General features: G+C 26.6%; 2 protein-coding genes and 1 pseudogene across 2 annotated transcripts; all 3 read left to right on the forward strand.

Moving 5' to 3' along the window:
- On the forward strand, positions 1-3,963 carry LOC108751174 (major royal jelly protein 1-like). The gene is made up of 5 exons (XM_018491251.1): positions 1-58; positions 2,630-2,944; positions 3,078-3,275; positions 3,410-3,636; positions 3,766-3,963. Exons 1-5 carry the CDS (start codon positions 1-3, stop codon positions 3,961-3,963), a joined length of 996 nt encoding a protein of 331 aa, XP_018346753.1.
- Positions 3,964-6,378: 2,415 nt separating this feature from the next.
- LOC108751178 (major royal jelly protein 3-like) lies at positions 6,379-9,109 on the forward strand. Its single transcript, XM_018491254.1, has 6 exons — positions 6,379-6,614; positions 6,900-7,090; positions 7,494-7,715; positions 7,926-8,097; positions 8,563-8,789; positions 8,921-9,109. Exons 1-6 carry the CDS (start codon positions 6,422-6,424, stop codon positions 9,107-9,109), a joined length of 1,194 nt encoding a protein of 397 aa, XP_018346756.1. The 5' UTR covers positions 6,379-6,421.
- Positions 9,110-11,494: 2,385 nt separating this feature from the next.
- On the forward strand, positions 11,495-15,267 carry LOC108751175 (annotated as a pseudogene).
- The last annotated feature ends 97 nt before the right edge of the window (positions 15,268-15,364 follow it).

The following is a 15,364-nucleotide window of genomic DNA, read 5'->3' on the forward strand; positions in this document are numbered from 1 at the left end:
ATGGCGGAACTCACATCAGCTGGACATTCAATATTTTGTGGCAATTCTTATGAATTAGGTATTTTAGGAACAACAATTTCTGACTAATTTGATAAAAACACGATAAGATATCCAGACACAATTATTTCTTATATCTATATTGATAATAAATGATTTCAAATTTAATTAATGTTTGTTACATCTAATAGTTATTAATATGAGTTTATCGCTATAAAATAAAATATTAATTTTAAGATGGTAACTAGTGCAAGATGACAAAATCTTTTAAACAATATCTATGATAAAATCTTCAGATTATTAAAATCGAGTAACGAGCTATCAAATAAACTTCAAAGTATTGCTCAAAAGACATTCAGTCTAGATGAAATAAACTTCCGCTGTTACAAAATAAATTTAGCAGAAATGCAGAAGAAGATGTATTCAATTTCTTGAAACAATATATGTACTCTGAAACAATATATGTACTCTCTAAATCTGAATCAGTGGATAGTTACTAATTACACAGCGGCATATTTTGCACTGATAATCAGTGCAGTTCAACTTAAAAAGGAAGAATGTTTAAGCATTATATAACTAAAATACTGATATTTGCACGTTAATTTCAATTTTCTACAATAATATTCATTAAATTTAAGCACTAAAACAAAGTTAGATCACACAATAAAAATTAGCTAAGTTAGGGATCTCACATTTAATTCACTAATTACCAGTGGCATACTTGGCACTGATATCGATGATTATCTACTGATTCAGATTTAGAGAGTATACTAATATTTACATACAATTTATAAAATAATAAAATTCATTGTACATGAATATCATATTTTATTATGCATTCTTGATTACCCAGTATGATAATAAACACAAACGTGAGAATTGTCGTAGTGAAAGTTTACATCGAGATCCATTAAGTTGAGACATAGTTAAGAGTGCACGTGTATCTTCAAAATATTTAAAATCAAATTTCTTAAAGGCAAAATCTCATATAAATTTATTTTATGTTTCGGCTTATTTTTTTCTATATAATCATAGCTCTCGGTTGGCATTTCGCGTTGTACCTTACCTAAATGCGTGAACTGTAAGCAATATACAATAATTCTCTAAATTAATGCGAATAATTAATAAAGTATTGTTAAGCTTCGATATTTTGGTATTAGGATTTTTATCTCAAAATATTTTCAGGAATCTATTTTCAGGAGTTCTTTGATCTTTACCGGATATCCTGCATATTTATAGAAAATAATTTATAAAGATATTCTCAAGCACATATAAGTGAAAGACACCATGTTCATTCAAGGCTTATATATTTATATAATATTATGGTCAGATACCATCATCTTATAGCAGTGATTTGAATCGGCATTTTATTATTATTCTTTTACTTAATAACTTTTGTGTTATTTAATTATATGTGTTTTAAGTTTTAATTGCCAAATGAGTCTAAAATACATCAGGTTCCAATGCTCGTCTTGTTGACAGTGTATAGTATAAATATGTATATATTAAATATATCTAGTATATAGATAGTAAAAAAGTAAAATATGCCGAAAATGCTGCTTTTCACTTTCACATTTGATAGGGCACCAACCAAAAACTACTGCGTAGAATCAATCGAATTTTTTTCATAAGCAAGCCTTGTTATATCAGCTGTCAAAATATATAATGATTATGCGGCTTAAGTGTGAAGTTGGCTGTGAAAAAATACAATAAGTCCTCTGTTGGGAAAAAACAAAATTACTTTCCGAACAATTATATGATATTTAAATGATCGCATTTGACATCTGCGCAGAAACGTATAAAATTCTTCTCTAGAACGAACACGTCTAAATTTTTACCATGGCGATAATGCCAAAAACTAATAAAAAAACAAAAAAAAAAGTCAGAATAACTTGCAGTACTTATCAATATCATTTTCTTAAAATTACAATCTGATAATAAGTTGAATTTGTTAACAAACATTAAATTTATTAAAAGACAAATTTATTTTTCTTGTCTTTATCAAAAGATAAAATTATATTTCTTTCAACTTTGTTAAAAGAGTGTAAATAATGTGCTACGATTAAATTACGAAATCAAAATGAAACGCCAATTCTGTCAGCCAGAAAAATTGATCGGAATGAGTAACAAAAGAATAAATATTATTTTTTGTTCTTAATAGCTGTATTAATAATATATATGTATACTTATATATAGTAAGTATACAAACATGCATACTTATGTTAACATCTTAAATGTCATAAATTATCTATATGTATAGCCGTTATAATTACGTCTATTTAAAACATTTTAATACGTCTGCAATTATGATTGCGTAATGAGGTTTCTTCAAAATTTTTTATTGGTCAAAAAATGATATAAATAACAAGCAATAATCGTTCTACTCGTATTTGTGATATATCTGTCTACCGATATATTTCAAAAAGCATATTATTGCAATCCAAAGAGTCATCACAGACTTCATTATTAAAAGACGTAGGAATCTTCAAAAATTTGCTATTTAGCGCTACTCATTATATCTATTAAATACAAGTATAATTTGTAGCGAAAACTTTAACCAATCTATTTCTAATTATTGTTTGCAGGCTAAAAATGAGACATTCTATATTCATCTTAATAATTCTATCAACAGCGATTGTGAGTTTTGGAATAGAAGTGAATGTTGAATATAAATGGAAACATTGTGAGTATGAATGGGAAAATCAGCTGCAGCAGAAAAATGCTATAAATTCGGGCTCTTTTGATCCTTACTTATGCCCTTTCTTTGATGCGGCTAAAGCAGACGGTAAGTTGAGAATATTCTTCGATTTAAAAGATGATACGTTAGTTAAAACCATTTACATTCCACTTGATATGGCTACTGACAAAAAGGGTGATGGATTATTAGTAGCGCCTATCACATATATTCCCGGCGAATGCACACAATTTCTGGATAAAATGATCCTTTGTATATTCTCTCTTTTAATCACAGTAATATAATATATTCGTCTGTGCAAATATAATTTAGTATCACATTTAATCGTGTAGGTATATATATATATATATATATATATATATATCTTGTATTCTGTATATTTAAGTTACATATAAATATTTGCAGATACTTATGGCTGATTCGAGAGGTAACGGAGGAGGTTTAGTGATATATGACTCATCTACAAAACGTATGTGCAGAGTCGAATCTGATTATATGAAACCGATTCATATCAATTTCAATATAAATGGCAATAATTTTACTTTTATAAATGGTATCTTCGGTATGACAATCCTGCACGATGGCAAGTACTTAATTTAAAATATTATGTTTTATTTTTTAGTTGTATCCCTGCAAATAATTATCATCCCTAGCTGTAATTGCTATATAATATTTTGTTATATTTTCATATTTATTTATTTATTATAAACATTTCAGAACTTTATTATGCTGTTGTATCGGGAATGGAAATACATAAGATGAAAATAGATGCGCTACTAGAATGTCCTAATAAAGAAGAGGCTAATAAACTAACTAAATCCGTGGTTAAATTAACAAGCCAAACAGCGGATCTCGCAGCAGCCGGAAATTCAATATTTTATGGCGATTCTTATGGATTGGGTGTATTAGGAACAAAAGTTTCTGACGAATCTGATAAAAACACGGTAAGATATCTAGACGCAATTATTGCTTACGTGTCTATTAATAATAAATTATTTCAAATTCAATTAATATTTGTTACATTTAACAGTTTTTGATATGAGTTTATCGCTAAATAAAATATTAATTTTAAGGTGCTACTAGCGCAAGATAACGAAATCTTTCAAGCAATAACTTCGACAAAATCTTCATATTATTGGAATCAGCTAACGGGCCTATCAAATAAATTTCAACATATGGTTCAAAAGACTTTCAGTTTAGATGAAATAAACTTCCATTATTTTGAAATAGATTTAGCAGAAATGCAGAAGAAGATGGATTCGATTCCTTGAAACACTTATATAAATATTAGTATATATATAATATTTAATTCGATTATATAATAAAAAGATTTTGAGAATAAAAAAAAAAAATATATATATATAGACATACTATTATTTAATTCGGTTATGTAATAAAAGATTTTGAGAATAAAAATTCAAATCTATAACATAAGAACTAGAGAGAGTTACTTTGAAAAAACTTTAGTTTCCTATATTTTAACAAATATTTTTATATTAAATCTTTTTATAATAATTAAGTACACAAGATTCCGATTTATATATTATATGTACATTCATAAACTAACAATACAATTGAAATGGCATAATTTTGCATACAATATGGAGTCATAAAGACATGTATAGAATTACATTTTTTCATATAAGATTTTGTTTTCGAAAGAATCAATTTTCAATATTTGCTTGATAGTGATTTAATTTATAAACTAAAGTATCAGAAGAAGTTATGAAGCGTTCATATAAAACTACTTGAAAAAGCAGAATTATGTTTTCCACAGAATGGACAACAGTTTTATCAATTTATAAAATAATAATATTTATTGTAAATATCATATTTTATTATGTATTCCTGATATTATCCAGTGTGGTAATAAATATAAACGCAATAGTTTACAGCGAGATTTATTAAGTCGAGACATAGTTATGACTGTACATGTATCTCGTAAATATCTAAAATCAATTTTCTCAAAGACAAAAAATTATATAAGACAACATATAAGACAACGTTTTCGATATTTATTTTTTCATATAGAGTCCGTTCTTGTGCACTTCACTTGAACGCATGAATGTTAGGCGACATAATTCTTTAACTTCAGTTGTGTATAAAACATTGCAATTTCTGTTGTGTATTAAAACATTGTAATTTCGACATTTTATTAGGATTTTCATCTTAAAATAACCTCAGGAATCTATTCTTAGGAGTTACTCTTTACCGGGGGGAGAGGGGGGGCATTTTGTATATTTATTTATATGAAATATTATAAATAATTGAATTTAACCATAGTTTGCTTAACAAACTATTCAATGTTAAGCAGACTATATGATTAAATTTAATTAAATAAACTTTGTTAAATAAACTAAATCTGCAAACAATTATAATGTGTTAGTTTGTTGAACAAATTTTTTTTCTCAGAGTATTTATGATTACGACGTATTCAATTTGCGAGAAAACTCAAAACTTAATTTGTTTAAAGAAACTTTGTTTCAAAGATTCAGGGATTAACTTTGTTAGTATTAAGTATATTTACTGGCTCCTTTATTTCATTATGTTTGTCTTATTATTAATTTGTTTATGTAATACTTGTGTTCAAAACCCAAGATATTTTATACACATATAAATTTACAGAATAAACTGCAAATACTTTTAAAATAAACAAATTATTGTTATATTTCTTAAATTTATAGTTATCAAATCAATCGAGCAATATCAATAAATATTAACCAATAAATAAAAATTGTGCCAATTTAATAAAAATTTTCAAGCAAACTGTCTGTTCGCTAAAATGTCAAAATTCCTTGCAACATTGCACATTATGTATGAGATTGCTACGTAATTATTTAGATGTTCCAACAAAATTATTTTCCGACTTGTATTTAGCTAAATTTTTTAGATACTTCGATAAAATGGTTCCTTTTGTGTTTTCGATTTTAGTTGGCTTTAGTGATAAGATACGACCTGCACATGTAACCATACACACGTAATGTGTGTCATAAGTCATTTATAAATATTGTAACAACGTAACGCCAAGTCAAAACACTTTTAATGGCCGTAATTATGATTAGTGGTAGTTACATAACCAAGTGTTTTGAAAAAAATATTTTTATACATATTTGTCGAAAAAAATATAACTGACAGACAAGTTATTGCACTAGCATTTGCAACTTACGCGTCTACCGATATACAGGTTAGTTATTTTATTTTATGATTACAAATCCAAAAGTCAAACAAACTTAATTATTAAAAAAGACACTGAATAATATTTCTGAATGAAAATGGACGGATCTAAATTTCCTGGTTGAATTTATTAAATTCTAATTGAGAATTAAACAGATTAAACAGATGTCCAATTATAATGACCAAATTGTAATTAATATGATTATATGATTAATATAATTATATAGAATTTTATTAGTTTGTTCATTTTCAACCAAAAATTTCTCTCAGCACGCATGTTCACAAATTTTTTCACTTAGCGCAATTTATTACAATTTATTGCAAAACCAAATTACTTTCACGCAATTTATACATGTGCTTTAAAAAAAAAATTGTTGTCCAATATAACTCGTTATTACATTTCACAATGTAAATGGAATTCATTGTAAAAAACTAAGTGAGACATACGCACGCGCGTATGTCAACTTCGTAAACTCGTATCTTGGATAAAAAATCCCTTTTTGTCATGCTCTAAGTTACACAACATTATTACTTGCAAACTACCAGCTACTAAAAATGGGATTTACTTCATTTATTCTACTAATTCTGTCAATGGCGATTGTGAGCTTCGGAGTTGAAGTGAATGTCATACATGAATGGAAATACGCTGACTTTGAATGGCGAAGTCAAGAGCAGAAGAAAGAAGCATTAAGATCCGGCTCTTACAATCCACTGATGTGCTTATTCGAAGATACAAGTAAAGCAGATGGTAAGTTAATGGTAGATCATTTGAAAAAATTGTAATACTTACACGGAAACATTAATACTTCTCTTTTATCATGCAGTTTACAGTTATAGCATTTAACTGTAGTGTAATCATAAAAAATATAGCACTTAATTGTAATATAAGGATATTACATATTATGGATTAATATATTTCATACTTTGATATTGTCAACACAACGTACAGCATTACTACTGTCATGAAATTAAAAAAGTAAACATAATTTTTAGTATAAAACATAGGTTCCGTTTACAAACAAAATACTTACAGATGGTAGACTATTCGTTACTGTTACTAATATATATGGCGCTGGTTCACCTGCTACTTTGACGACAGTAACTAATAAAATAGGACCAGGAGGTCCAATTTTACGGCCATATCCAGATTGGAGTTGGTATAATAGCAATTGGTACAATAGCAAATGTATGTGTGATGGTATTGTAAATGTCTATCGAACAAATGTAAGTATTCGACATCTTTAATTCGTTCAAGTGATTCTTTAATTTATATTATATATGTATATATTAATTTATATATAGTATATATCACATATTTATATCTTATTTAAATATATCAATATCAAATAACTATCAGTTTATTTACAATATATATAGTAATATTTAAATAAACAACACTTTAGAGGAAAAGATGTTAATATAGATCACTGCTAATATGGGATCACTTTAAAAATTCTATTATTAATAATTAACATCTCTTGCGTATGTTTTCAATTTCCGGAATATGTACATTAGGAAAAAAATTTTTTATGAATGATTAGTGTTAACTAGGGTATGCTGCATACATATATACACAATAATCAGGTTAATAACAATATATGAAAAAGAATTTTTACTTTAATCCTAGATTCAATGCAATCACCTCATCGTTCTGGATAATGGCAAAATCGGGCAATTCGACCAAGTCTGTAATCCAAAACTGTTGATCTTTGATTTAAAAGATGATACACTTGTTAAAAGTATTTATCTTCCACTTGATTTTGCTACTAATCAAACAGGCTCTGGATTAATGATAACGCCTTTGGTTTATGCTCCCGGAGACTGCAAACAGTTTTTGAATAAAATGATTGTTAGTATACCTTCTTTTTTAATCACAGTAATAAATATTAGTCTGCGCAAGTATTATTTAATTACACATTTAATTACATATACACATATATATGTATATACTTAACCGTATATACCGAGTAATTAAATAACATTTGCATAAACAAATGTATATATATATATATTGTATCTTACTTGTTAAGTAATTCAATATACATGTAAATAAATACAGGTATTTATGACTGATACAGAAGGTTCAGGTTTAGTGGTGTATGAATCATCTACAAAGCGTATGTGCAGAGTCGAATCTGATTACATGAAACCGGTTAATACTTTTTTCTCTGTAGCAAAGCAAAATTTTACTCATGAAGGCGGAATTTTCAGTATAACAATCGTTAATGATGGCAAGTACATGCTTTTCATAAAATAAATGTTATTTTAATCGTAATGATTATATGAAAAAAGACATAAAAACTAAACCGGATATACATTTTAAAGCTAAACATTGAAATTTTCACATGATATACATTATATATATAATATGAATAATATTTAAAAAAAATTGACCATCAGTTCTACGACTTAAAAATTCTTAAAATCATCATTTTTGGTCTCTGACGTCATTTCCCTCAGAATTGTGACATGATATACAGCTTTGCATGAAAATCTGATTCATATTCAATATGTAAAAAAATTATGGTAATTACAATAGAAACAAATAAATAATGTATCAATGTAAAAAAATTATTAAGTGTTTGCTAGACGATTATTCAAAAGTGTAGATTCGCAAGCTAGTATAATCTGTAATGACATATTTCGCTGTAACATCTAAATAATCTTTTTTTTGTTTTTTTTGCTAAATATTTTAGAATTATATTATGTACCTATATCGGGAAAAGGAATATATAAGATAAAAATAGAGGCACTACTAAAATGTCCAAACAAGGAAGAGGCTAATAAACAAAGTAAACTAGTGACTAAATTATCAAGCCAAACAGCAGTTATTACATCAACGAAAAATTCAATATTTTATAGCAATTACAGGGAAATGTCTATTCTAGGCATGAACGTCTGCGCGAAATTTAATAAAATCGCGGTAAGATATTTAAATATTGTACAATTAGTCTTTACATACATATTGTTAAAATATTATTTCGGATTTTATTAAAACGATTGTTACATTTAATAATTATTAATATCTCTGTAAAATAAAATATTAATTTTCAGGTGGAAATAGCGCAAGACAACGAAAAATTTCAAGTTATAAGTTCGATGAAAGTTTCAAATTATTGGAATAGAATGATATGTATGTCAAATAGATATCAACATTTCGCTCTGCATACATTAAATTTAGGTGTTACAAACTTCCGTTATTTTGAAATAAAATTACCAGAAATAAAGAAAATTATAGATTAGCACTTCTACGTCTTGATTTCGAATGTCTTCTGAATTTTCAAATAAAATGAGTATCTTGCACTGAAAAAAGTGCTCATATAAAAAGTTAAGAACTCTTACATAAACATAAGTAAAGTTCAGTTGAGTATATAAGGCAGAAAACGGAAGGAAATAAAACGAACGGAAGAAAGAATGGAGAGCAGAACGCACTTTTCTAATCCTTTTGTAAAAGACTCATAAATTATGTCATCAATTAAGAAATAAAAATTCTTCATTGTATCAACTTAGCAATGAAAGATTTTTATTACTCTAATAAACACAACATCTTCGTCCATACAACGATTTCGATCCTTCAACAATCCAGTTTCATATGATGTTTTTCTCCGAAAGAAGTAAAGTTCACATTAAATAGTGGCAACTTTATAGTTTGAGATATCTTTTCATATCTATTCCATTGAGTTCTTTGGGAGTTTCTTTTTTTTACATTATGTATATTTAGTACGATGTATTCATACAAACCTTTCAAATAAATTAGAAGTAAATATATGAATAAAATTATATAAATATATCATTTTAATGTTATCTGTATTTTTAATTTTTAGAATGATTAATCTTTTGTTTTATAATTGTTATTAATATACTAATACCAATGTCTAAGTATACTGAGAAAAAATATCCTAAATTTTAATAAATGTTTATTAAACATAAAATATATTTATTTAGTACAAAAAACATTAATTTGATTTAACAATCACTTCTTTTTATTAAGTAAATATTTATTTATTGTAAGTAAATGTATTGTAAGTAATGTTTAGTTAACAGTATTCATATAAATATTTATTTAAATTTAGGCTATTTTTTTTCAGTGTAGAATCTGATAAAAAATTTTTTAATAATGTTCCTTATAAGCAATGATCTTGTAATAATATAAAATCATTATATTGTCATTTGCTGCGTTATAGTTTTGCTGTTCTCACTTTTGTTATCTCTCACTATTAATTATCTGTCGGATGATCGAGCAACAATGTTGCAACATTATCCCCTCCAGGTTGATGGCTATTTGTTTACTATGACTGGCATAAGTTGTATTTCTATCTTTACATCGGAGATAATAGATATACTGTAGTCTAAAATAATTTTAATATGTTTACAAAAGTATATAACAAACAAAAATTTTTTTGTCGATTTACTTATTCATTATGAAAAGGGTTTGGATATCATAGTGATCATGTTTAGACTAATAGTTAATTATAACTATAGATTAATTGCGATTTCTAGAGACCAATTATTAATTATATACAGCTTAATGATATATAATTATTAAATAATTAATTTTATTTATGGATTTTTTCTTTCCTATAATTATGTTTATTTTATTACATTATTAATGATCAATATTTTCCGATGACCTTAACTTACTATATGATATTATCGTACATACGAAAAAATGTTATAAGTCACTTATAATTGTTATAATAACATAACGCCAAGACTTTTAATGAAATTGTAATTATTATAATTATAGTTTATATAACCAGGTGTCCTAAAAACATTTTATATATATATTCGTTGAAAAAAAAATGACAAACAAATGTTATTGCACACGCATTTACGACCTACGCGTCTTTCGATATAGGTTAGTTATCTTATTTTATTTTATTATTACTGCGATTCAAAAAGATTCACAATTTTAAATTATCAAGAGACGCGTACTGAAAAAATTTCGGGTTAATAATGGAAACCTGAATTTTCTGGTTGAAATACATGTGCCTTTAAAAAATTGTTGTTAAATACAGCTCATTATTGCATTTCACGATCTAAGCGGAAAAAAAGTTTATTATTAAATATATTAATTAATAAAAATAAAGAAATCATACATATCGTCGTTTTTTTTCCAAAAACTTGTTAACAGTACATACGTATACTTGTGAAATTCTGACAGATATTCCGTTTTGGGAAAATTTTTGCTTTGACTACATCAAAAGACTGTACACTCATTAACTAAAAGACCGTAACACTTTTTTTCGATAAATTTCATGATACAAACTGCTCACCGAGCGATTCGTTCTTACTTATGAATTGAATGAGCCTAACAATTTATGTTCAACCACTCTGCAAGCAAGACTGAGTTCCGCAATTCATTGAAAAAAAAGTGTTCCAAACTTTTGCTATAAAGTTGTACATCAGTAGTACATCAAAGCAAGAACAAAACGACAATATTAGTAAAAATGTTAATAAAGATACTAATATATTAATAAAAACAGTAACTTATCAATCAATTTAATTAAAAAGACATTTGTGCAATATTTCTCTTGGAATTCGAAGTTTCGACATCTACGGACTCGTATCTTGGCAAATCCCTCTTTGTGCTCTGATCGACATAACATTTCTGTCTGTAAGCTGCGATAAAAATGGAATATTCTTTATTTACTCTGCTAATTTTGTCAATGGCGATTATAAACTTCGGACTCGAAGTGAATGTCGTACATGAATGGAAATATGTTGAGTTTGAATGGGAAAGTCAAGAGCAGAAGGAAACTGCGATAAATTCTGGCACTTACAATCCTAACACCAGCATATTGGTAGATGCAACTAAAGCAGACGGTAAATTAATGACAATATTAAAAAAAGTATATCAATTTTCTATAGAAATATATATACTTTTATTTCCATACAGCTTATAGTATTCACAATTATAATCATATCAATTATGTATAAATTTATTTTATTTTTTTAGGAATTTTAAGCACGAATTTATTTTATTGTGTATTTAGGTCATAATAACGTGCTTATAATGATCTACATTATACAATTATACAATAATTGCTCCTTAAAAGCACAAGCACAACCTTTAAATAATCATGTAATGTGTAGAAATCTAAAAAATATTATGAAATGGACGAAAAAGCCTCGCTCTATCCTATATCATTATTTTAATTATACTTACAATTTGAATGTATACACTTGTAACGCAGTGCTGTCAACTCCAATACATGGCACACTGACAAAGATAAATTAAAAATTTTGAATTATTATTGAATTTACATAAATTCCTCATATATTTTGAAAAATTTTTACTATATTTTAATAATTAAGAATTAAGTAGAATATTATCTTTGGTATTGTGTGTGTGTGTGTGTGTGTGTATGCGTGTGTGTGTGTGTATTAATTATTTATTTCAATAAAAAAACTGATTTTTCTTATGTATTTGTTTGTGTATGTGCTAGTTTTCTTTACGGTTTATTTAAATGCAAGGATACAATAATAGGGACAATTACTCTACATATATGCTTCGATTAATATTTCAAATAGCATTACAACTGTCATGAAATATATCTTATAATAATAAACATAAGTTTTTTTATCAAACAAAATTCTTTTAGATGGTAGATTATTCATTACTGTTACTAATGTATTAGGTGGATCCATATATTCGTTCGGTTTTTGTTAGTAGTGAAAATTTTTCCGAGTATCTCCGGTTCTGGTTGCCTTCAAAAATTTTACTTTCAAAAAAGTTTTAGCCTTCAACAACCGAACGAATATATGGATCCACCCAATATTTGGGCCTGGTTCACCTGCTACTTTGACGACAATAACTAATAAGACAGGACCAGGAGGTCTAATTTTACGGCCATATCCAGATTGGAGTTGGCATAATGGTAGTTGTATTTGTGATGGTATTGTAAATGTTTTCCGAATAGATGTAAGTGTACAATGCCTTTAATTTGTTCAGGAAACTTTTTATTTTATATATATATATATTATATTCATATTTTATATTTATATTGTAACAATATTAAAAAAAGCAATAATTTATTTATATACAAAATCTTTAAATAACTAACAGTTTATTAGAAGAAAAGATGTTAATATGAATCCTTACTGCTAATGTGTGAGACTCACTTATAAAAATTCTATTATAATTAACATCTCTTACAAAATATTTCTAATTTGTTGAATATAAGTATTGAAGTTTACAAAAAATTATCATGACTGATGTGACTATTTTTTAACAATTAATATCTATTACAAAGTACCTATATTACAGTTTTTTGTATTATTGGTATCTATTATAAAATGTCAAATCTTTTTCATATAATTTTCAATGTCAAGTGGATAACGTGGTTTCAAGTTTATAAGTAACGAGTTTATACTCAGAATTAATTTTTAAAGTGGTATTTTTCTATTTTGAGAAAATAAGTAAACTTGAATAATTGCTTATTTCTTTTGCTGTTCCGAAACGTTCAGTACATTAGGAATACAAATAGAATTTTTCGTGAATAATTTGCGTTAGCTGCATCTACATACGTATATATATAATAGCAAATTAATAACAACATAATCTGAAATAGAATTTTTACTTTCACCTCAGATTCAATGTAATCACATCATTGTTCTGGATTATGGCAAAATGGGGCTACGCCAAATCTGTAATCCAAAACTATTAATCTTTGATTTAAAAGATGATACGCGTTGGTTAAAACCATTCATCTCCCACTTGATTTCGCTACTAACCGAACAGGTTCTGGATTATTGATAACGCCTTTGGTTTATATTCCCAAAAAATGCACACAGTTTCTGAATAAAATGCTTGTTAGTATATCTTCTCTTTTAATCGTAGTAATACATATGTCTGTGCAAATATTATACCAGCTGCATGTTTTATTTCATATGTACGGGGTGTCCGGTAAGTTTTAACAAAGCGCTCGTGTGTAGATACAATGAACTAAACTAAGTCGAAAAGTCTTCTACCATTTTGCAATTTTCGCAATAGTTAATAAGATATTTATAATTACTAAAAATCACTGAATATTGGTTTTCAATCATTTTTTACTCAAATATTATCAATTTTACAGAAAAACAGCAAGAGACAAAAATTGTTTTTTTTTTTTCATAAAGTTCTGAGAATTTTTTCAGAATTAAGTATTTTCATAGCATTTATTATAATATATGTATTATAAATATTTCATAATAATTATAATAAACACAGTTTTTCATTAATAATCACAAATACTGTGCACATTGATAACAACCAATAAAACATTGGAAATTTCTATGCAATCAAGGATCACAAAAATATTTACATAATATTAAAATAAATCTTACATATATTTTGTAAATATTTTATAAATATTATGTACTGTCTGCGATATATATAATTAAACGTGTAACTAAATAATATTTACGTATACAAATGTATGTACATATAGTATATTGTATTTTGATTAGGTGATTCAATATATATGTATGTAAATGTACACAGGTATTTATAACTGAATCGGGAGGTTCCGGTTTAATAATGTATGACTCGTCTAGGAAGCGTATGTGCAGAATCGAATCTGATTACATGAAACCGACTGATACTTCCTTCTCTATAGCAGGCGAAAATTTCATGTTTGAAGGCGGTATCGCAAGTATAACAATCCTTGACGATGGCAAGTATTCGCAGCTTTTGTCAAGAAAATTATGAGAAATGATAAAGTTTGTTCATTAGATAATTATTCAAAAGTTTAACTTCATAGGTAATCTGCAATTGCATGTTTCGCTGTAACTTCTATATGATTTTATTTTATACTTTTCTAAATATTTTAGAACTTTATTATGTTCCTATATCGGGAAAAGAAATATATAAGATAAAAATAGAGACATTACTAGAATGTCCAAACAAAAAAGAGGCTAATAAACATAGTAAACTAGTGACTAAATTATCAAGCCAAACAGCAGTTATTACATCAATGAAAAATTCAATATTTTATAGCAGTCTTGAAGCAATGTCTATTTTAGGCATGAATGTCTGTAAAAAATCTAATAAAAACACGGTAAGATATTTAATTTAAATATTATACAATTAGTCTTTACAAACAAATTGTTAAAATGTTATTTCAAATTCAACTAACGCTTGTTATATTTAACAGTCATTGGTATGTTCTCTCTCTGTAAAATAAAAAATTAATTTTAAGGTGGAGCTAGCGCAAGATGACGAAAAATTTCAAGCCATTATTTCAATGAAACCTTCATATTATTGGGATAAGATGATGTTCATGTCAAATAGATTTCAAAAGTATGTTCTGAATACATTAAATCTAAGTGATACAAATTTCCGCTACTTCGAAATGAAATTATCAAAAATACAGAAAATTATGAACCAGTACTCCTATGTCTTGGATTTTATATTTTAATACAGAAATTTATTCACAGTAATTTTATGTAATATTCCATACGAATACAAAGATATAAAATTTAAATTTACATACAGCATATATATATATATATATA

The sequence above is a fragment of the Trachymyrmex septentrionalis genome, unplaced genomic scaffold (assembly GCF_001594115.1).
Source record: "Trachymyrmex septentrionalis isolate Tsep2-gDNA-1 unplaced genomic scaffold, Tsep1.0 scaffold403, whole genome shotgun sequence".
NCBI lineage: Eukaryota > Metazoa > Arthropoda > Insecta > Hymenoptera > Formicidae > Trachymyrmex > Trachymyrmex septentrionalis.

Excerpts from the sequence above, each read along its gene's own strand:
- LOC108751174 (XM_018491251.1), top strand. The coding sequence starts at position 1 with ATGGCGGAACTCACATCAGCTGGACATTCAATATTTTGTGGCAATTCT. Across the intron at positions 3,276-3,409 it reads TATGACAATCCTGCACGATG|AACTTTATTATGCTGTTGTA; the intron begins GCAAGTACTTAA and ends TAAACATTTCAG. Across the intron at positions 3,637-3,765 it reads ACGAATCTGATAAAAACACG|GTGCTACTAGCGCAAGATAA; the intron begins GTAAGATATCTA and ends ATTAATTTTAAG.
- LOC108751178 (XM_018491254.1), top strand. The coding sequence starts at position 6,422 with ATGGGATTTACTTCATTTATTCTACTAATTCTGTCAATGGCGATTGTG. Across the intron at positions 6,615-6,899 it reads AGATACAAGTAAAGCAGATG|ATGGTAGACTATTCGTTACT; the intron begins GTAAGTTAATGG and ends AAATACTTACAG. Across the intron at positions 8,790-8,920 it reads CGAAATTTAATAAAATCGCG|GTGGAAATAGCGCAAGACAA; the intron begins GTAAGATATTTA and ends ATTAATTTTCAG.